A 22432-nucleotide genomic window follows, 5' to 3' on the forward strand; every position below is an offset into this window, starting at 1 on the left:
GGTGGTGAAGGACTGACAGCTGAACTCGATGATCTCGAGGGTCCTTTCCAACCACTATGATTCTACGATTCTGCCTGTTATTTAAGAATTCTTTAGTATTTGTATATACAATAGCACTTACCATTTCCCAATGGAATTAAAAATACGACGTGTGCAGGGGAACAGAAATGGTAGGAAGATCAAAATTAGGGTATCAAATCAAAGATCTGATAGAAAATCTTTGTCAGCATTTCCATTGTCCTACATAAGAAATCAAGCAGACTGCCTCAAAGGAAATACAGTCTTGCAAGTCCTATAATCAGAGTACTCTGACAAACTTGTTACTTCTGGTCTAATGAAAAAAATATTACTGTAACCAGAAGAATCAAAGCTCTGAAGAGAAGCACATAGGAATACAAGAAAGGTATAACCAGAACAATACACCTGAAACGAGTCCGGTAATCTGATTTATTTCCTGTATTTACTGTATTTTCCTTTCCCTTACGAATGAGCACTCCTATAAGCGATATGCCATATATATGCCATATGCCCGCGCTGACAGCTCCCTGGAGGCTGCTGAAGGACGGGAAAGAGCCATGAGTCACAGAAAAGGCTGAGGGGGCCGGGTGCCCTGGCGGGGAGAGGACGCCCCGCAGGAGCTGCTGCAGTTCAGGGTTCAAAGCCCGGCCGGTACCAAAGGTGTCGAAGCAGCACACGGCAGGGGCCTACACAGCGTCTGTGCGGCACCGAGCTTTTACCCGACTGCTACAACGGACCAGAGCTGAGAAAAGCTGAGAGGTCCGGGAAAGGAGCAAAAGCTGAGCCGCTTCCTCAGGCTGGGTAAATGGAGCCGCTCTGGAGAGCCCCACTGGAGAGCTGGGTACTGCACGGGAGGGCTCTCCGCACCACAGCACCCAAACCCAGACAGCCAGAGGAGCCTGGCCGGGACATCCAGGCCTGAGGCTGCCTCCCCCACCCGAGCCCTGCTGCCACAGCCACGAAGCTACCCCAAGTGGCCGCTCGTACGCTCTGGACCGGAACACCCCCAGTCCCCCGAAACCCCGGGTGGAGCCGCCCCGACGCCGCTAACGGGAACGGCCCCGGCCCCTGCCCGGAGAGCGCAGCCCGCGATTGGCTGCTGCGCCTGTCCGTCAACTCTCGGGGGCGGAGCCAATGCGCGCTGTCACATGAGCCGTTCGTCATCGCGGAGCGCCGGCAGGGAGGTAGCGGGGCGGGCTCGGTGTCATGGCGGCGGCCCCCAGCCCGCTCCAGCCCGGCGGCCACGCTCCGGAGATCAGCGCCGACCCTGCGGCCTCGGAGGTGGCGAGCAGCGCCCTGCGCTCCCTGGCCGGGCTGGTGGGGCAGGTGAGTGCAGGGCGGGAAGAGGGGGAGGCCCCGGGCAGGGCTGAGCCGGCGCAGTGGGCGTCGCGCCTCTCCCGCCTCGCCCTGCTTTGAGTACCCGGGCAGGGCGTGCTCCTGCTCTCCCCGACCTGCAGGGCCCTTCTGGGGCTCTTCTGGCGCCCAGCGCCGGGGAGAAAAAAACCTTGCTGCAGCCAGGGGAGCCGCCTCGCTTTTGGAGGTTGTTCCCGCCTGGCTGCGGGAGCCGTGAAACTGCTGCAGGGCTGGGGGCTGGGGGCTGGCGGCTGGCGGTGCCGGCTGCTTCTCTCCTGGCCTGGGTAGCCCCGGGGTCCGTGTCCTGCTGCCGCATCGCTGAGTTGTGGCCGTGCCTCTGCCTCTTAGTGACGGGAGGTCTCGTGTCACTGTAATTTGATGGATGATTTCTCCCATGAGAAATCGCAATCTGCCTGATTGCTGTATTTTAACAGTTAATGATTCTGAATTGAAAAGCTACTAAAAGCTTGCTGTGCATAAATAAATAAATAAAAAAGATCAGGAGCTTGAAGTTGGCCTTGGTAATAATATACTATAAAACACACAGTGCATCTCAGTGGGTCAGAATTTTTAAAGCAGCTCTGCTGGTACTTAAGTTGAAACACCTACTTTAGGTTTAGTAATGGCTATGAATTATTTAACAGATGTTATGGTAGTGGTGGGAAGCCCTTATCAGGTGAAGATTTTACTAACAACTTAATTATTACCATAAATAATTTACAGATTGTTTCCTTTTCCACTGTAGGAGCATATATGTAGTTCTGTGAAGGCAGTAGAAGCATGTGCTTGTTTCTGATACTAGACAGCACTTTGATGAGTGATATCTGTGGGAGATAATGTAGTTTAATATATGTTTATATTACAAAAATATTGAGAAATGGTCTCAGTTATATACCAAGGCAGCTTAGTAGTAGCTGCTGAGTGATTTGAAATTATTTTTTAGAGCATTTCCTCTCTCGTCTGAATAGAATTGTGTTTATATTTGTTTGTCAACTCCAGGTCTGCTAGTAGTGGTCTCTGTTCTCAAACAAAAGTATCCAAAATTGGGGGCCTGAAAATTCAGGTGCTGTCAAGTAAGAGTCTCAGTCTTCCTGTCTCAAAAGTGATTAAAAACTACCCTCACTTTTCAACAGAAGTGCTGTTCTGAATAGCTTGATGATGGTACAGGAGGGTTACTGAGACAGGAAAACTGTATTGAGGACAGAATATCCCATAATTCCTTCTGGTGACAATTCTGAAGAACTGGTGACTGTCATTTTATCCAGATTCAATTTTGTTGTTCATGCTCATGTTCTTATAGCATTAACATGAATGAAATGTTGAACTCTTACATTTATGAAAAACACGAAAAAGATCACAGGAAAAGTCTTCTTAGCTCTTAACTAGGGTACTCCCAGCAAGTTTAATCAGTTGTTTTCAAAACTATATTAAAAACTCTATTTTCTCTGTATCTTCTTCAGTAGCTTACTTCTTTTCCAAAGGGTGCTGTATGTCTAGCATGTAACTGGAGTTATAATACAATATAATAAATTGTCTTCATTTTACTGTGCGCTGCACTGAACTCTTAAGTAGGGGTCTGGTTCTTCCATCTTAGCTGGGAAGTCCCTTTTGACTTCTCAGTCATGACTGTTTCCAGTTGTGGAGTTAAGCTCTTGGCTGCCAGCATTTGAGTTCTGGGAGACTTAACGGTGGCGTTTTACTCTTATCAATCCATCTTGCACTTTTGACTAAAACTACTGATTCCCCATTTTCCTTTCATGGAGATGAGTGAACACATGCCAGACCATTAGCTGTCACAGTTTGGGGTCTGCCATAGTAGTTTAAGTTGGATTTAAGCTAGCAGATTGGCCTGGAAGCAGGATGGTTTCTGGCACAGCAGTTTTTTTATCAGAGCACTTGCTTGCTGCACTGTTAGTCGTAGGACATTTGACAAGAACAGTTCTCAAAACCAATATGATTTTTTGTGAAAAGTTCTTAAACCCCAAGTGATAGTCATTGTCTTCCATGAGACAATTTCAAAGGGCTAAAATGACTTATGACCTTGTAAATTGCTACAGAATAGGGCTGTAGTCTTGTAAATATACAAAGGCCTTGAAGTTACCAAATCACAAAATTTATATACCTGCTTGTCACAGTTCTTATAGGTAGAAGGATGTGAAAGGCTGAGAAAACTAATTCTGTTAAGCTAGAAACATGTTTGGGTGCAGGAAGGGTTTATTCTTTACTTACATTTAAAAGCAGTGTCTGTGAGTTTAAGATATCGCTGTCCTCTGAATTATTCTAAGTGAGAAGCTCTGCTGTACATTGAACCACCTGGACAGGTGTCACATTCCATGCTATGAAGGCACACAGCAGCTGATTCTTTTTGAAAGGAAAATTGCAGTAGGACTCCTAATTTGTTTCATGATGGTGACTTAGATCTATGCCTTTTTTACCCTGTCAGTGAACTGCAATGTAGCATACTGCAGATATTATGCTAGAAACTTTGGGAAGAAATACATGCTCCAGGTGATCACTTATGCACAGAGGCTTAATTCTTAGTTTTATTCTTTATCACTAAAGTCTAAATACGTTCTTGATTTTGTAATGTGTTCAAAATTGCCTTTTTCTTAAAATATTACTTTTCCTACATCCTATGTAGTTAAGTACTAAACAGGAGTAACCATTGATGTGGAACTTATCTGGTCAGACCAACTCCTTTGCTGTGTAATTTGGAATCTAACAGTGGATTTCACAAGACTGTTGTTTGACTAAAGAAGGAAGTCTCAGGCTTACAGTTCTTTACATAAAAATTGTGATGATGCTGTGGTTTAAAACTAATGTAGAACAACTTAGTATCCACTGCTTTGCCTTCAGGCTGGTGAAGGTGTTCTTGTGGTGAGCTCTCACTCTTTCCTTGTACAATGTGTGATGGATTCAGGAAATGAATGCATGTGCATTCTGTGTTCTTATCCATAACACTTGATGTCATTGGAAAGTGTGTAACTTTAGACCATATGTTAAAGGTCACTTGTCATCTGCCTGAGATCTCTTTTCCTTATAATTGATAAGTAGGAGTAAGATGTGGACATACAAATACACATGACTCGGGAATTCTGTGTCTCAGCATACCTGTAGGTCCTCTTGAATTTAAACAAGGGTTTTTATCTGCATTTAGAATTTGGGGGATCACTTATGGATTGCTTGGTTGAGAACAAATTTTTTGGCTTTTGGAAATTCAAGTGCTCATTATTTCAATATCTTAAGAAGAGTTTTAGCATAATAAAACAAAAAAAGGTGGGTGTGATAGTATACAGTTCATTAGTGATTATTAACAGTCAACTTTGGTCTAGACAGTGAAAGTTTATTTGTAGCTTATAGAAGATACAGAGTTCCTTTAACTAGAACTTCAGATTCATTTAGTATGTTTCTCTATTGCTTTGGGAATTAAATACTGCAATTTCTTGGCAAAGAGAATAAACTATGGCAATTGTTATTTTGATCTAAATTAATATAAAAGGAAACAGCATGCTTTGGAAACAGGTTTGATAGTGGTGCTGTCTATTCTGGAGTTTGTTTAAGCTTGAGATTTTTAAAAAATTAGTTTTTTAAAACACTTTGAATATAAAGGCCCCTCTGGATTAGCATCAAGTAAAAATGTCAAGAATGTGGCATGGTGCAATGTCAAGACCTTCGTCATACAGGCATAGGTAGCCTGGGATGTCCCAGTATGAAGTACATGAGTTTACAGGAGATTGCTATCCTGGGTGCATGTTTATTCCTTTTGGTGGTTCTGTCAGCTGTTACAAGATTTGAGCAATTAACATGAGCATTGTTTTCATATGACAGTTAATTGAGAACTGACTGAAGTTAAAGATCAAATTAATACAATGAAAGTGTGATGAGATATTTATGCAGTATATTAAAAAAATTAAAATTACTAATAGCTTGCTTTGAAAATGACAGCTGTTTGAATTATAATTAATGTCAAACTTCTCCAGTGTGTTCATGTAAAAATGGGGTCTGTATGAGATTGGGCATAATTGTTGTCCTGTGAAAGTCTTGTATACTTTCATAATGTTAATACAAAGTAACAGCATAATTTTTGTTGTGTTTCTTTTGCCCCCTTGAAGCTTAACCTTGGAGATGATATTGTGAAAATTGTAATTGATTGGAGCAAGTTTCAAAGCACATCTGCACTTCAGCCAACAGTACTCTTTTGTGCACTTCAGCGGCATATTTTATGTTTGCAGGTAAATATTTCACTGGACACATTTGCCTTGACAAAAGTGATCAACAACTGAATCTGGTTATACTATACAAAATGCTATGATTCCAGTCATTTCAGTCTCACATTCCTGTGTCCAATGAAAAAGAATGCAGAAGTATTATACACTTGGGATTCCACTGTGCTTCATAGGTTCTTATACTTAGGGATTTTTCAGATTAGTGGTGGGAATAGCCACTGGAGGTGAGCAGGCTGAATAAATGCAGCCTCATTGATTTCTAGACTTGCATTGTAAATGTGGTACATTTCCATCTATGGTGGGTTATAATTAAGCAATAAGACACGGCAGGTGTGTGTCATGCTATGATAATGATTCCATGCATTGGGTGAGTTTTGAGGCTCATGGAGTGCTTTCAGTGGTTCAAGAAGTGGCATTATCCCAGCATGACACATCCTGGAGTGTCTTACTGCAATTAAATATATTTTCAGCGTAGGGTTGGTTGTTTGGTTTTTTTTTTTAAGAGTAATTTCTTTGACATTAATGTCTCATCTTGCCAAGTAGCCAGTCAGCATTACTGTAATTTCTTTTAACTATTTGAAACTTTCCAGCCCTGCCAAAAATATGTCTAATTTAGTTGCATGGCAGAGAGGGTGAGCAGTTTGTCAGCTGGTAACTCAATAGTGTTTTGACCTTGATAGTTCATCTGTAAGTGGTTGGGCTTTGAATACTAGTTTTTTTGCTTCAGCTAGTCTATAAATTACTTCAAGAGTGTCATACTAAGAGGATGAAAAAGTTCCTGTACTTCCTTATCTATAGATAAAAGAAAGATCTTTTGTTTTCCCAACATCTACCAAATCTGTGATGTGGTAAATAAATAGAAAATGTGCAAGAAGATAAAAGCAAGTAAAAGTCACATCCTACTGTGAGGACGCTAAGGACACTATAAGTAGGATTTTTATTCTGTTTCAGGAAACGTGAACATTAAAAATTGTGTTCTCTGTAAAAAAAACAAAACAAAACAGTGAAATGCAGACTAGATGAACCTGGTAAAAAAATTTTAAAAGTGGGTGTAGTGAGGTTTTGTTATTACTTCTTGTGTAAGAGTTATTGCAGTAGAATAATAAGCATTTACTTTTGCAGCTACAAATGTCATTGCATTCTCATTTAATTTCATGACCTAAGTAGATAATCAACCGTGTCAAGAAAAGCATGTGTTCAGGATAAGGCCTATATATTTCATGTCTGCATTCTCTCTCATTCACTTGGGCAACTGCAGTTTCAAGTGGAGAATGTAGCGCTGCGGTGATCAAGTGAAGGCTTTACAGTGTGAAAGCATTGGCTCTCACGTTAAGGAGGAAAAATACTAAGCCTGACTGTTCTGAGTAGGCATTTGAGTGACATGTTAATTAAGTGGCATTGGTGTCAAGGCTTGAAGCTTTGATTTAGCTAGTAACAGATGAGTAGCAGGCAGATTTTTGCAGAAATATTGCAGAACATCCCTAAAAGGAATAGGTTGAAAAGGCCAGAATCATGGTGTTCACAGTATTTGGAATTATGGGGTTTTGGGGTTTTTTTTGTTTGTTTGTTTTTAAATTAATTTATTTAAATATATATTCTATTCGTGTGTTCCATCAGAGGCAGATAATATAATTCCTAAATTTATTTCTGTTGGTCTGTTCTAGAAATTATAATAGTAATTGGCTTTATGCTTTTCGGGATTGTTTGGGTTTTGTTTTTGTTTTTAAACCCTAACGTGCTGTTTTCTTTGTTCAGCCTCTCTTAGAAAAACTCCAGTCATTGATTAAGGAGGAAAATATAGGCCATGTTGAACCTACAGGTAAAACAGAAGGCCAGACTTGTGAAGCAAGTTTAGATTTTTGTGACGGTAACTGTCAGACTGAAGAAAAGTATGCAAGTTATGACTCGGGAGATCTGAAGGATCCTCATATTGATTTTGATCCAGAAGTGGTCCAAATTAAAGCTGGAAAAGCAGAAGTAAGTGACTTAATTAAAAAATAAAGAAAGATCTTACAAAGTTTATTTTTAAAGAATGAAATAGATATATGCCATCATGTTTATTACCTGCAGATTGACAGGCGGATATCGGCCTTCATCGAGAGGAAACAAGCTGAGATCAATGAAAATAATGTCAGGGAATTTTGCAATGTTATTGATTGTAATCAAGGTAACTGGCTAGCCAGACTTTAATCTTCATAGCAATTTAAGTTGGTTTGGGTTTTTGTTGGGTTTTTGTTTTGTTTTGTTTTAAAAAAGCATTATTCTATATTTAAACAGAACTTTATTTTAAAGAGTAACGTAGCTTTGAAGTTAAGAACTTGCATGTGCACTGGAAATGTCAGACAAAAAAGTAGTCACTGGGTGACAGTGTTTAATGCATCCTATACAGGTACTATTCCTGTGTTCATTTTAAGAACTGTGATCTTAAATCAGATGATTTTGTAGCTATTGTTCCCATGTTTTAGCGAGACTCTTCTTCCAAAGTCAACAGAATGTCAATTCAGAGATGTTTTGCCTTTTGCATATTGAAATTGAAGTCAATTTAATGCTAGTTAAATTACAAAGAGGTGTTTTTTGCTATCAATTCAAATTACTAGCTACCTAGAATAACTTTTTCCTTCCAATATTACTCATGTTATTTGTGTGCACCAGCTGGCACAACTGACCGCATCTGTAACCAAATAATCTTAAATCCATCTGGTAGGCTGGATACCATTAACAAGATCAGTAACTGTGTAACCAAATGAAAAAAGGTGGAGATATTTTTATATTCATTAGTAGAACAGAGACAAATTTTAAGTACCTGTGAACCCAGATGTGCATTGTCTCTTTGAAGTACTTAGTGCTTTTAGAGATCAAAGCTTATTGTTCATAAGCTTTATGGGGAGAGAGTTTAACTCCTTGAATATTAGTTGGAATGAAAATGACATCTGAAGTCTATTAGAATATGCTAGATTGTAAAATACCAATTTCTGAAATTGCTAATTATGTGCAGAGTAAATGATAATAAAACCTTCTTTTGTACATTCGGGCAAAATAGGTGTAAAGCTTTTGTGTGTATGAACAGAGATTAAAAAAAGAAAATTAACTAAGATGATCTGTACTGTAGGCTTTTATGGTTAAACAAATTAAAGAATCACAGGCATTAGAATAAATCCAGGAATGTGAGAAAAGAATCCTGATGAGTAAACCCAGGCTAAAATAGAAGAACAGTTTGAAAAAAAAATGACGTAAAACCAGCATAGCAGTGGTAAGCAGGGAAAAGACTTCTATACCAGAAAGAAAGAAGTTAACAGAGAAGCACAATGAAAAGCAGGAATCAAATAAAATGTAAATTGGGAAAAATTTAGTCCTCATCCAGTAAACTTCATATACACTTACATACGTCTGGGCAGTTGCATACATTTATATAAGTGACCAGTTAAAACCAATAGGTCCATACAAATGTGTGAAAATATCAGTGAGGAAATGTTTCTAGAATGGATGAAGTATTTGATGTCTTTATTGTATGAAAAATTAGATTTGTCAAAGGCCTTAAAGCTAATGATAGGTAGAATATTTTACATTATAAATACATAATTAGAACCTCAGTTTTTATATTATTATTGTTTATTTAGAAAATAGCTGTGCCAGAACAGATGCAGTTTTCACACCCTATCCTGGATTTAAAAGCCATATAAAGGGTAAGCAACTATTTTATTAGCCATTTATTATGAGTTTCAAAATAGAACCACACTGATTAATTTTTGACACAAAAGCTTTTTAAAGAGTGCTCAAAAAAATGCAAACTTATATCTTTGCTTGCTTCTCAGAGATTTTCAGCCTCATAACTGCTTCATTAAGCTGATAGTTGTGCACTGAAGGCCAGAAGAAAATTGCATATTTTTATTGTCTGAAAGGAAAGATGCAAAAAAGAAAGCAGGACAGAATAGCTGAACAATTCTTGGCTGTTCTTCTAAGATGAAGCTGGCAGTCCAATTAATAAATGATAGTTCCTTATTTTATGTTTTTCAGTAGTCTGCAAGTATTTTGAATTAGAAAATAGTTTTGGGACACAGTGGAATTTTTGAGACCTAAGTTTATGGGAAGGGACCAGCTGTGGAACAAGCTTTCCACTGCACTACCTTTTGGGAAGGATTAAACAGTGTAAAATGATTGTCCAGCAGCAGAATGTATAAAAGATTGCTTGTCCATCTACTGCTCTATAGGTGTACACAGGTGATCTGTGTTTAAGAACAAACAAAATCTCTAAAAGGAGAATGAAAGCAACCCTCTTTTCCACTTTTGGGAGTGGTAGTGTTCACATATCCACTTGAATTCATTCCTTCAGGAAACTGAAAAAACTTAGAATAGTACTGTGAAGCATGATGATAGCTACAAGCATAGGATAAGTCTGGTGAGCTTAGAGGGGGATGTGGAAGTAAGTTTGACATCGGAATCTTTCAATAAGAACCTCTTTCAGTAGTCACTTTTTTAAACTGAGTGATAGCTTGCAACTTGAATGGAAGTATATTAGAGGAAAAAGAAAAGTTGCATTTCAAATAGGTAAAACCCAAACAATTTGTAACCAAAACATGAATAACAGAAAGGAATTAGAAATAAAACCAGCATAAACTGAAGCAAGCATGTAACGTGGCCTTCATGAAGTACTAAATAAGAATGTGTATGCTGCAGCAGTCTTGTCAGGAAGGATTTAAGAAATTATTACGATTTTTAAAGAGAAGTGGCCAAAATCGTCTGATGAAGACATGGTTCAGCAGAGGGAAAAGATAGAAGCAACTGAAGAGTCATTAAAGCTGTTACCTGAGTAACAAAAATTAGAAGAGAACTTCCTTGTTGAGATTCGTAGCATTTTTCCAGTTCTTTATCTCCTCTCCTCTTCATGTATTTATGATGCTTCCTGTAATTTTAGCTCTGGCCTCTTCTTCACCTTACCAGCACCTCATATATGCAACTGCTGACATAAATACTAGATTTGCTGCTGTTTATCAGCAGCTGATGACCAAGTCTTGATAGTGCCATTCTATATGAATGTCTGAGTAATTCTTTTACTTTGTGTATGTAAAGTCCTAGTTTTTTTGTTTTGTTTAGTTACTCGTGCAAAAATAAGAAAATACTTCCACTTGGTCCCTTAATCTTAACGTGTGTGGGACCATTTACATGAGAGACTGGTGTGAAGATGATTTAAGACAAGATAACATATTTTAGTATTTTGATTGTTTTAGTTAGATGTATTTTATATTTAATTTTCTATATTTGTGTTCTCTTTACCTAGTTTCTAGGGTAGTAAATACATACGGTCCTCAGACTAGAACTGAAGTAGCACATGGGTCCAGTCACAAAGCCAGTGTACCCATTCATGATTGTGGAAACCAAGCTGTTGAGGAGAGGTTGCAAAACATTGAAACACACTTACGGTTACAAACAGGTTTGTATCATGTTTTTATTTTGACATTGGTGTGCTACCTCTTGCTACAGTTACCATTACTGTACTAAAACTGGTAAAATCTATAAAAACTGAGGCTGGAAGAACAGCAGGTAGATTCACTGATGTGTTTAGTCACCCCAAGTGCTATAGTGTCAAAATGCAACCCAGATTCGCACCCAAACTAGGATGTTGAATTAGTACATGTACACTTAATGCAGTGGCAAGAGAGAGGCAGTTCAGAATGGGATTTAAAACACTCTGATAGGGGTTCTCCACAGCCAGTGGAGTCCTGCCTTGACCCACTGAACAGAAAAAAAAAAAAAAAAGGATTAGGACTCAGTTCTACTTTGTGGACACCTTTTGAGCCGGGGATAAGATCAGCCCAGAAGACACCTTTTCCTAAAGGTGGATGATTCTTGAATTGGGTGAGAATCTGCTTTACTAGTGTGGATAGGCTAGTGAATTTTTCTAGGTAGTTTTTTTCCTCACCCCAGCCCCAGTTTTCTGGAATATAAATCAGTGAAGCACCTATCAAGGAAGAATCTGTGGTTTTCCTGTAAAGCATTTTCAAAACAGAACAGAAGCTGAGATCTTCACCTAGTGCAGTAAATATTCTACACATCACAATGCTGACACACACTGACTGTTTTTTGTCTTTTGAATACTAAATAGATGCCATTCCATTCTCTAAGAGTATGGTGAATATTGACTAGATTATGGGATTTCTGTGAATGCATACTGGATTAAAGTCCTCAGGCAGGAAGGAGAGTAGAATATTCCTAGATACTCTTGAAGCAGCATTCAAGGTTTGATGCTTGACTGTATAGCTGTCTCAAAAATAAGATGGAATATGGTTTTTTGTACATGGAAATAGCATTTGCAAGTGCTGGCCAGCATTAGGGTTACATGTAGTAGCTTTGGAGTTTGTGCCTTGGCTACCTGCTCACCAGTTTTTGTTACTGGTGACTCAAAAGAATTATTCTTGACTCACCTGCTGTTTTTCAGGACAGTTTCTTCAAGTACTAGTGCTGCTCTTTTCCCTTTACATTAAAAGACAACAATATTAAGAAGAGTGAGAGGTTAGCCAATTTAATTAGTAGCTGTTGAGTGATGGGTAGAGAGTAGAACTGAAGGAGGGAACCTACCCACAAAATTGTCTGTCTGAAGTGAGGAAATAGGTGAATGGCAAAAAACCCATTAGTGCTTATTTCAGTAGCTTGGGGAACAGAACTGTCTTACATAACAGACCTAGAAATAAATGGAAATGGGTGAAAAGAAAAGAAATAATGCTTGTGAAAGCCTTGGTTATCACTGTTCAGAATTAGACTACCATTTTGATTGGGATAGCCAATAGTTACAATAAAAATAAATAAAAAATAATAAAAAGGAATTTCAGTTTTTAGAATATTATGTATCACTAATAGGATGGTTTGTAAGGCTGATACTTTGATCAGTTCTATTCTTACATTGGAAAACAAACCCAAGCTGCTGTGGTGCAGCTGCAACCAGCAAATAGTTTGAGGTGTTTTTTTCAATTGCTGTTGATTTTGTGGTGTTTGTGAGGTTTCCTGGGGTTTTTTGTCTGTTTTTTGGGGGGGAGGCTTGGGTGGTTTTGTTTGCTGTTATTTCGTTCCACACAAACATTTTTCCACCCTTGCTTCTCTTATCTATGGCCATGCAAATGCTGTTGTTTGTAAGTGTAACTTATTGCTGTCCTCTGACCTCTGATGCTAAGTGGAAATAAGTTTCCTTCAGAATGATCTTGGGTATCAGTGCTTAGTTCACATGTGGTCTACCATCCTATATACTCCCTCTTCATGCTGCTGTCTGTTTTGAAGTGGTAACATTTGGGGTGTAACCAAGTATTTTAAGTGATCCTTAGTTGTTCCAAGGACCTTGTCAGACATATTTTGGCCACCTGTATTAAGTTGTCTGTTGCCTTGACTGAATGTACTGGCTTATCAATCATGTTTTACTCTGTATCATATTAAATACCCTTCCTTTTTATTATCTCATCCACTCATTTTGCTTCACCTACTGACTGGTAGCTGGACTCATAGAATTCACCTGCAAATTTGCAATCTTTAGTTAAAAAAGTTGTTCGAGAACTTTTCCTCATTTCTTTGTATTTGTATTGGTGTATTTAGGTGGTCCTGTTCCAAGAGACATTTATCAGAGAATTAAGAAGCTTGAAGATAAAATACTTGAGCTGGAAGGACTGTCTCCTGAGTATTTTCAATCTGTAGTAAGAAATTCTCTTAGCTTCTTTTAGAATGCCTTTATGCATTTGGGACTTTCGTGCTTAAATCTTTGATCTACAGTAAAAAATACTTAGTATTGCAGATGCTTTTGGTAAACAGCTGTAGCTTGGTGTAATGGTAATATTCCATGTGGACCACCTATATAAGTTTATATTTCTACCTAATTTCTGTTTTGAAAGAAAATACTTTTGGGGGGGGGGAATGAATGTAAGAATGTTGCAGCCACCTGAGTTTGACTGATTTCTCCTACCACCACCACCCTCTGCCTTAAAATCTGAAGTGTTTCTAATGACAAGAAAATTAATTGATGAAAGTTTTGATCTTGATACAAATTAATACTAGCTTAAATCATCTGAAATCCTTTGGCCTATACATGATCTACTTACTAAAGATCAGCTATGTCTATACTTCCTATAGGATGAGAGAGTAAAAATTGTTTTGTGTGATTCTATGACTTTGGTTTCTTTGTTGCTAGTCTTCAAGCAGAGTTCTATCTCTTTCTGAACAGTAGACCTTATCCTTCCTACACCAAAGGAGATTAGGACAAAGAAAACATTAGTTCTCTTCTTTGGCTGTGGAAATTTATTTTCTGTTAAATTGCTCTCCTTTCCCCACGTAACAGTAAGACTGTGTCTCATGCTGCTATCTTTCTGTAATTCATGTATTTCCCTTGAGACCAACCAAAGAAGAGTCAGCAATTAAAAACGAGTAGACATATTAACAATTTTTGGTTTAATTTTTTTGTTTGTTTGTGTTGGAGACCAGTAATACTCTTTATTAGTGAGGCTGTTCTTCATGTTATGGGAAGCCAGAAGTTAAAGAATACACTTTCGTAAGCTGAAATTTCCATGGAAGATTCATTAGAATCTTCTGCAGAATATGTATCTGGGAATAGTAGTGTTGTGCAATAATCACCATTTTTTTCCCAAAATTTTTCATAAATATTGGCATGGATACAAAAGAATTTTAGGGACAAAAATATTTACAGTTTCAAAAGCTGGATTTTAGTTTTGTCTGAAGGAAGTGTAAGTTAAGTTGATGGTTGTTGTCTGCCAAGCATGAAGAAGCTTCAACAGCTTCTGCCTACTCTTCAGTAGTATTTCTCATGATCCAAAGTTCAATTAATTATAAAAAAGATTTCTTTAATCCACTGAATGGCTGTCAGTGTTCTTTCTGTACTTTAAAGACTCTTGTCAACTTGTCACAGAATTACTTGTGGCCCTCTGTCAGTGCAACATTAAGTCTGATTTGATAATGTCTTTTCTTTAGAGCTGTTCTGGCAAGAGGAGAAAGATTCAACCTCCCCATGTAAGTGCTGTTAACTTTTGTTTACCTTAAGTTTAGATTTTCTGAGTGAAAAGTAATCAGAAGTTCTACCAAGCTTCTAACTTAGCTTTCTAAGCTTTCTACCAAGCTTTCTAACTTAGAAATAGCTGCATAGGTATTGGATAGCTTGCTGGCAAAGAAAGGGGTGTGGAGAAAGAAATTTAATGCATGTCACAATGAACTGAGTTTGAAGAGTCTGTAGTAGGGTAGGTTAGTTAGTGTTTTTACCAATTAGAAGGGTAATGGAATCAAATAAATTTGTAATTATGTTAATCAAACTGGGCATAACAAGCAATTGCTGAATTCTGATCAGCTTCCTCATAATGTCTTCTGCATTTGTCTTGTGGTGTGATTTTTGTTGTTGTTTTTTTAATTTTTAAAAATTATTGTTCACTGTATTGTTTTACGAAAAGACAATACAAATAGAAATGGCTGACTGGACAAAGTTATTACAGAAGGACTTGACAACTTGACATTATAGCAGGTATTAACCTAAGTCAGTAAGACACCATTTTCAGGTTACCTTCACATTAGAGAATGCGTTAAGTGTGTAACTTAGGTCACAGAAGAGAATTTCTTGGTACAAGTGAAGCTGTAGCTGCAGCACAGTCTGGTGCTAGCCACCACACTTGGAGACAGATGGATGGAGGAGAATGCTTAGAGTGGGATGTGAGCCTCCTGAGGCTGAGGAAGAAGGCTTGTTTACAGAAGAAAAAAGTCCTTCATAGAGTGAAATATTTTTATAAAAAGGATTATGACTAGTTCTTTGTGTAAGAAGACATTAAAAAAATTGTCAGGTTAAGTGGGCACAAAGGAGATTGTTGTAGCAGGAAAAAGCCCTTCACTTCTAAAGCTGAGTTGTACAAGATATAGATAGTCCCATCCAGGGTTTTAACATCAAAGGATTTTGTTGTTTTCATTTTAAATGAACAGTTTTAACAAGCACCTAATCAAAACAGCAGGGATATATTCACCCATGATTAGGACTGTCAGTTTCTTCTAAGTTTTCACTCTTTTTTTTTTTTTTTTCTTTCAAGTTTACATAGCCATAGACTAGACTCAGAAAATTCTTAAAAAGTATTTCTGTCATTTAATGCAATAAGCAATGATCTCGGGTATCGAGTGCTAGGTCACTTCTTTACTGTTACAAGATGTAAATGATTGTGGGTTTTATTTTGTTCTTTTAGCAGAACTATTCGTTGGCTGAACTTGATGAAAAGATAAATTCTATAAAGCAAGCATTACTGAGGAAAACAAAAGAAAGCAAGTCCAAGGAGGCAGAGCGGCTTCTTCGATAAAAAAACAAACAACGGAGTCTTTTCTGAGTCCTCATCACGCTTTACACGTACCTGAACCATAGACCTGAGTGGTATTCATCAGGGATGACTTAAGCAATGAAAAGAAAGCAGGCATATAAGCTCCTTTTGGGTGATCCTGAAAGCTTGCCTTCAGAAGAACTCGTTTAAAAGCAGTCTTATTAATGAGATAGTTACTTTAAAATGAAGAATGTTTTAGGGATAGCATTCTAATAATCCATTCCCTTCTGTTATAAAGGAGGATTGCAGCATTGTTTGTAGGTGGAGAGTGTTAAACCCACATACAGATGCTGCATTTCACACGTAATTCTTGATTATTGAATATTCTAAAGAGGATGATTGAATATTCTAAAGAGCTATCTTTTCAATATTTTTAATGTAAGTAGATTGCATAGACTTGTGAAATAAAATTCACAAAGGACAAATAATGTACTTCCTCATAAGTAAACTGTCAGAGGAAAAAAAAACCAAACTTGCAGTATGCATGCTTACCTGCATTTTTTTTCCATATTTGTCACTATTTTCACATCTGTTAGAAATAGAGCAAATTGTATTTCTGTTTTAAATATGTTTATGGAAATCCTGTGTGTACAGAGATATGTGTTCTTCACTTCCTCAGTGTCCTGTAGGAATTCAGACTTCATATGCTGCTAACAAATATAATATATTCTAATGATCACTCTGTGGGAGATTTTGAGGAGCATGCCAGAAGGCACCAGATTTCCTTCCTTCCATATGCATGCTTCCATGATTCCCAAAGGATGGATGCTGGGAATGTAGTTTTAACTAAAGTCAGACCTTTAGCCCCACCTTGAAGTGTCATTTTGATCATTTTGTTTCTTCTAAATAAAGCATTTTCTATTTATACTAGTTCTCTAGTTTATTTACTGTCTCTGTCTTTTTTCTCAATTAGAAGTAGCTGTTACAGAGGGAGTCTTATGTTAATTGCTCTGCTTACAGCAGCCATACTGTTGATGTCCCTGTACTCATCTCTGTGACAGACACTGTGAACAGCATCACTGTGTGCAGTCTTGCCCTTTAAAAAATATGCATTTTGTGTGATCCCCTGTTCTTATCTAACAAGTTTTGTAGCAACTGCACCCAATGCTTCTCTAAAGGTGAACCTGTAGAGGTGGGACACAAAGCTGCTTCAGTTCTGGTCCTAGCTCCTGGAGAGAAGACAGTATGATAGTTACCTGTTCAGATGCTTAGCACTTACCCAGGAAGAAATTGACCCAAGCAGTCACGAGCGCCTCAAATACCAGATTGCATACAAAGAGGTACTTCTGCTGTTGAAGACTGTCACCGCCTGTGTGTAGGACCATTACTCAGAGTGTACACTATATATCAGTACAGTATCCTACAGAGACCACTTTTGTTATGCAAAATGTTCCCGTTCTTGAAAATCCTAACAGCTTGTATTGTGGGAGGTAGTTTGGGGAAGCAGCATAATGAGCTGCAACTTACACCTCAAGTAGATAAGCTTTACTTGCTGTCTACAAAACATTTTTTTGTACTGTGTCCTAAGAGCCATAGCTCAAAAGAGTACAATGTAGATATTATTTGGCCTAGCACCATACACTTCACACACACAGTAGTACTTGAAAGAGTGGTGGGAAGTGGCTGTTAAAATGGGACAGGAAGGATGACCACAGAGATTTGCTTTTATAAAGCAGTAACCTCTACTCTTGTGTGTCTTAGTTCAAGTACTGGTGGAACATACTGGCTAAGTCTACTGTATTTGCACTATGCAATTTTCTCTGCAAAATTTGAGTGAACACCCAAAAGAGAGTAGCCTGCAGCACATACCTAGGTCTGAAAGATTTGTCTAATTAAATTATTTGTTGCTAGCTTATATGCACATATGTGTGTATGTGCATCCATATATATGCAGAAAAAAATGTTTCAATCCTCACCAGGAATCCATTCTTACAATAAATTGCAAACACTACTGATTTCCTCAAGGGAGACTGGTTACAAAAAGACTGCATTAGCAGTTTAAAGTGGCTTTTTCTGTAGTGAATTGCCTGCTACTTGAAAGATCTCTTGCCATGGGATTCTCCTTCTCCTCTTTCTCAAGATGGCAGCAACATAGCAGTTAAGGGTTGAAAGCATTATGAAGTTTCATTGTAGCAAGACAATAGCTAAGGAGACAACAGCAGAAGTACTCCGGGTGGTAATTTATTAGCCCTATATACTTTATCAAATAAATGCTTTAAATACACTTGAAAAATGTCAAGGTGTTCATATTGCTTTGTTATTAGACCTTTGCCATTCTTTGGTTTCAAGTTGTTAATTTCTTGAATACTTAATGCCCATGAACCTGTCCTATAAAAATTCATTGGAAAGATACTCTCTGCTGTGAATTGTGTGTTAAATGTAGTTGCAGATTTCAGAGGGCTGCTGAGCTGTTGGAAGCTTTCCATCCTCTACAAGTTGTATAGCAGAGTTGTATAGAGGAATGGGGGGACAGGACGTGGTTCCCACATTAAATGCTACCACTCTTACCAGTTACCCTTGCTTGCCTTCTGTCTCTTTGGGCTTAACCTTCTACACCTAACTTCCTCCCTAGGGACTATTTCTGCAGAAGGAGTTGAGCTGTGCCCAGTCCACCACACCCCCTAATAAAGGGCACGCAGGATAGCCCTCTATTTTCCAAAAGTACCAATTATTCTGGTTGTTTTCTGCACCTGAAGCACTACAGTGCTTGCTGGTAGGGGGGACTGCAATTGCTGAGTAATTCTGAAAGGTAACCACAAATGAATTAAAAGCAAAGGAAGTGTTTCCTATCTTGTTGGCACGTCTTAACGCCTTGAGTGAGACATTTTTACTGGTGTTGGTCTGACCCACGTTCCCTCTCCTCCAAAAAGACACACAGAAGGCTTAAGAGAACTTTGTATCTTTGTCAAAGGTCTTTTCCTTCTCCACTTCCAGCTGCTGCTAGCAGTAAATGTGACACTGAGGATACCTTCCTTGCTATAACTTTTTCCTCTTGGGCTGCCGCTGGCATCCAGAAGCCTGTGTAACAAAAAGCACTGCTGTGGCAGCTCCTTGCTGCAGCAACATTTCTCACTTCGTGAAAGGCCAGGTTTAAATCTGAACTGGACAAAGAAATGCTTTAGATATGCATTTTCTCTCCAGAGAAGAATTTACTGAACAGATTAAACTAAACAAAAGTGGTTTTGTAGGTCACTTAAGTGATCTGATTTATCATCCCCCAATCTACACAATTCCAGTGGTAAAGGTCTGTATGTGAAAAAACATCAGTACTTCTGTGGAAACATCTCTTCTGCCTGCAGCTTGGATGCTGTGTGGTAAGAACTACTGTAGAGCAACAAGAATTCTACCTGGCTGTTAGTCCAGAGCTCTTTCATTTGCAAGTAGGTATCTCAGTCTGTTGCGGCAAGCCTTCTCTCGGGGAACCCGGCTCTTCTCCAGGAGCTCTCTTGCCATCCCTCTCCTCAGGCGTCTTCATCTCTTTTCTGCTTCTGGGAGCATGCCTTTTATTTTGCCCTTCAGCCCCGCCCATTTCCGGCTGGGGCAGGCCCTAATTATTGGGCACAGCTGGGCCTAAGCTCCCAGTTCATTATCGGCAACACCTGAGGACTTCTGGTTCTCTCTACATTTCCCCCCTTTTTGTTGTTTGTTGAAAAAATAAACTTCTTTTTTTTTTTTTTTCAATAATTTACATTTCATTTTCAATAATTTAACATTTCATTATTTTTAACATTTCATTTTAACATTTCATTTTCAAACATTTGAACATTTCATTATTTTTCAACATTTTTAACATTTCATCATTATTTTTCAACATTTTTGTGGGGGAAAAATTCGGGCTCTTACCGGCTTTTTTGCGCCGCTTTAGCCTTTGTTATCAGCAGGAGTTTTAGCCTTTGTTATCAGCAGGAGTTTTAGCCTTTGTTATCAGCAGGAGATGAGGTCTCGTGAGCACCAGCTCAGTTTTTGCTGGTGCTCGCCACCTCGGGATGCCTGGCCATGCAGAGGCTTCTCCGAGCATTCAGCGCACCAGTCTTATCGCGTGTCCCTAGGGTCCCGTTTCAGGACCGCACTATCGCATGTCCCTGGGGGCTCCGTTTCAGGACCGCATCGCGTGTCCCTGGGAGGCTCCGTTTCAGGACCGCACTGTCGCGTGTCCCTGGGAGACTCCGTTTCAGGACCGCACTGACTTGATGCGCACTCAGAGCTCCACTTCAGCTTCAGCATTCCTCGGGCTTGAGTTCCACGCGCCAACTCGCTGCGCCTTTCGAGCCTCATTCTTCTCTCCTGCCTGGCTCGCCATTCCGGGCTGTTGTATCTTGCCGTGCTGGGCTTCTACTTCTACACGCCACCTACAGCATTTAAGCCTGGCCTTGTGGAGCTTCTCTCGTGGTTGCATATTTGGAGCTCTTTCTAGAGCATCCCGCACCAACGTAGTGGCTCCATCTGACGTGGTTGCGTATTTCGAAGCTCTTTATATCGCCTTTCGCATTTAAGCCAGGCTTTGTAGAGCTTCCCGCAACCAACGTGGTCGTGTAGAGCTTCTTTTTTTACCTCAGCGTTCACAGCTGCTATTTTTGCCCGCATTCTCCACCAAATGTTGCGGCGAGCCTTCTCTCGGGGACCCGGCTCTTCTCCAGGAGCTCTCTTGCCATCCCTCTCCTCAGGCGTCTTCATCTCTAGTCTGCGTCTGCTTCTGCTTCTGGGAGCATGCCTTTTATCTTGCCCTTCAGCCCCGCCCATTTCCGGCTGGGGCAGGCCCTAATTATTGGGCACAGCTGGGCTTAAGCTCCCAGTTCATTATCGGCAACACCTGAGGACTTGTGGTTCTCTCTACATCAGTCCCTGAGCAAACATGATGCCATAAAAATGATAAACATAGAGCAGATTCTTCATTGATTTAGGCTCACAAGGAAGTGTGCTGTTTATTAAGTCTGTCTCACCTTCAACATGTGGACAAGTCAGAGGAGGTCCCCACACCACTTCCCACCCCTACTCCCCCAGTCAGTACTCTTAACTCCTGTTGACTTCAGCCATGCATGGATGCTGCAGCTGGATGCTGGGATTTGTTACTGTCATGCAAGAGTGAGAAATATTTGAAGACGATGTGAAGTCCTACCTTGGTAGTAGATAAAAGTTGCCTGGTTTTGGGTTACATAAGTCTTGATTTGTAGAAGATTTCCCTGTTGACCCCTTGCATTTAACATAACTGCAACCTGTTGCATATTGCAAGGTTCAGATGAAATTATGTGAACATATCCCACACATCAAATCTGTATGTAGTAAAATTGCAGGTAATTAACTGACCAAGAACAGGTTACCATCACTCTGGTGTACAGCTATTTCTTGTTGCTTTTGCTGGTAAACTGGCAGGAAAAGAAAGAATTACCATGGTATGTCCTGGCGGAGGTGATGGCAAAGCATTCCAGGCTGCCAAGGCTTTTTCCTGAGCTGCACCTCTTCTGCCCTGATGTTTCGGAGGTACTTACTTTGACAGAAATTCTTAAAGTCTCTGTAACCAACCAAAAACTGAAAGCTTGGTTTCCATTGCAGGAAGTCAAGGCAGACCTGTATCCCAGCTGAAATGTCACAGATAAAACAAGACATTGTCTCCTTATTTAAGCTTGCCTGAAAGCTGCTCTAGAAACCTTTCCAGATTTTGCCAGGGTCCAATCACCATGTTTCACACTTCAGTTATTAAGGTCTTCCAGGTACAAGCTAAAAAAAAATAATTGCACAGCACTGTAAATTTGGCATTTATTCTTTGGGGAAGGTGTCTGAGAGCATCATATTTAAGGCAATTCTCCGTCTGGAATAGTTCATATTGATGTTTAGTACCTTGCATGAGAGATGTAGTAAAACATTGGGAGTTTGTGTTACTGTGCAGTTCTGAGATGTGTGCATGATCATTTCCTTTGCTTCAAGCTGCCCTGAGCAGGGAGTGTTTCATCTCTAGGAGGCTAATTTCTTACAGTTGAGTGCAGGATTTTAATAAATAAACCCAAAAGTGAAGTGCCCTTTTGAACAGCCCTCATATCAGCAGGTAATATCAGTAATTTAGGAAATTCAAACCATTCACCATTCCACCCAATGTATTGTGATCAGTGTTGGTTTTTTGGTTTGGGTTTTTTGTTTTTTTTTTTTTTAATAAATCATAAGTTACCTCTCGTTTTAATTAAGACCTTACAACACCACTGAGAAAATTTAACTCCAGAATGCCAGAGATGTGTCATTTGAAGGAGCAGTCAGAATACTGATTAAAATTTTTTTTACTGATCAGTTTACAAACCATTTGCAGCAGTTAGAACAAGCAAAACTTCTTCTATAGTAACAGGTGCTGAACCATCCTTTCCTAAATGAAGACATGAAGAGGTAACTTTGAAGAGGAAAATGGTTTCCAGAAATATTTCCTTACAGATACATTTTCCTTTCCCCCATAAAAGCAAGTGTTTCCTCTAACCCTTACCCCTGAAGTCCTACTGAGTACTTCAGGCTTCCCTAGCTTTA

General features: G+C 39.3%; 1 protein-coding gene across 2 annotated transcripts; it reads left to right on the plus strand.

Annotated features, from left to right (window-relative positions):
- The first annotated feature begins 654 nt into the window (after positions 1-654).
- On the plus strand, positions 655-16798 carry MBIP (MAP3K12 binding inhibitory protein 1). Of its 2 annotated transcripts, none has more exons than XM_071746112.1 (9): positions 655-1344; positions 5484-5603; positions 7353-7574; positions 7668-7764; positions 9215-9280; positions 10873-11025; positions 13173-13270; positions 14556-14594; positions 15803-16798. In XM_071746112.1, exons 1-9 carry the CDS (start codon positions 1225-1227, stop codon positions 15908-15910), a joined length of 1023 nt encoding a protein of 340 aa, XP_071602213.1. In that variant the 5' UTR covers positions 655-1224; the 3' UTR covers positions 15911-16798. The 2 variants fall into 2 exon arrangements, with proteins under 2 accessions (XP_071602213.1, XP_071602212.1); XM_071746111.1 differs by having other exon boundaries at positions 1170-1344; positions 15800-16798.
- Positions 16799-22432: the final 5634 nt, after the last annotated feature.

Source organism: Heliangelus exortis, chromosome 5 (assembly GCF_036169615.1).
Source record: "Heliangelus exortis chromosome 5, bHelExo1.hap1, whole genome shotgun sequence".
NCBI lineage: Eukaryota > Metazoa > Chordata > Aves > Apodiformes > Trochilidae > Heliangelus > Heliangelus exortis.

What these genes read in the sequence shown, in the direction of transcription:
- MBIP (XM_071746111.1), top strand. Translation starts at nt 1,225, where the DNA reads ATGGCGGCGGCCCCCAGCCCGCTCCAGCCCGGCGGCCACGCTCCGGAG. An exon ending in TGGCCGGGCTGGTGGGGCAG is followed by an intron (nt 1,345 to 5,483) that starts GTGAGTGCAGGG and finishes GCCCCCTTGAAG; the next exon opens with CTTAACCTTGGAGATGATAT. An exon ending in TGTTATTGATTGTAATCAAG is followed by an intron (nt 7,765 to 9,214) that starts GTAACTGGCTAG and finishes TTGTTTATTTAG; the next exon opens with AAAATAGCTGTGCCAGAACA.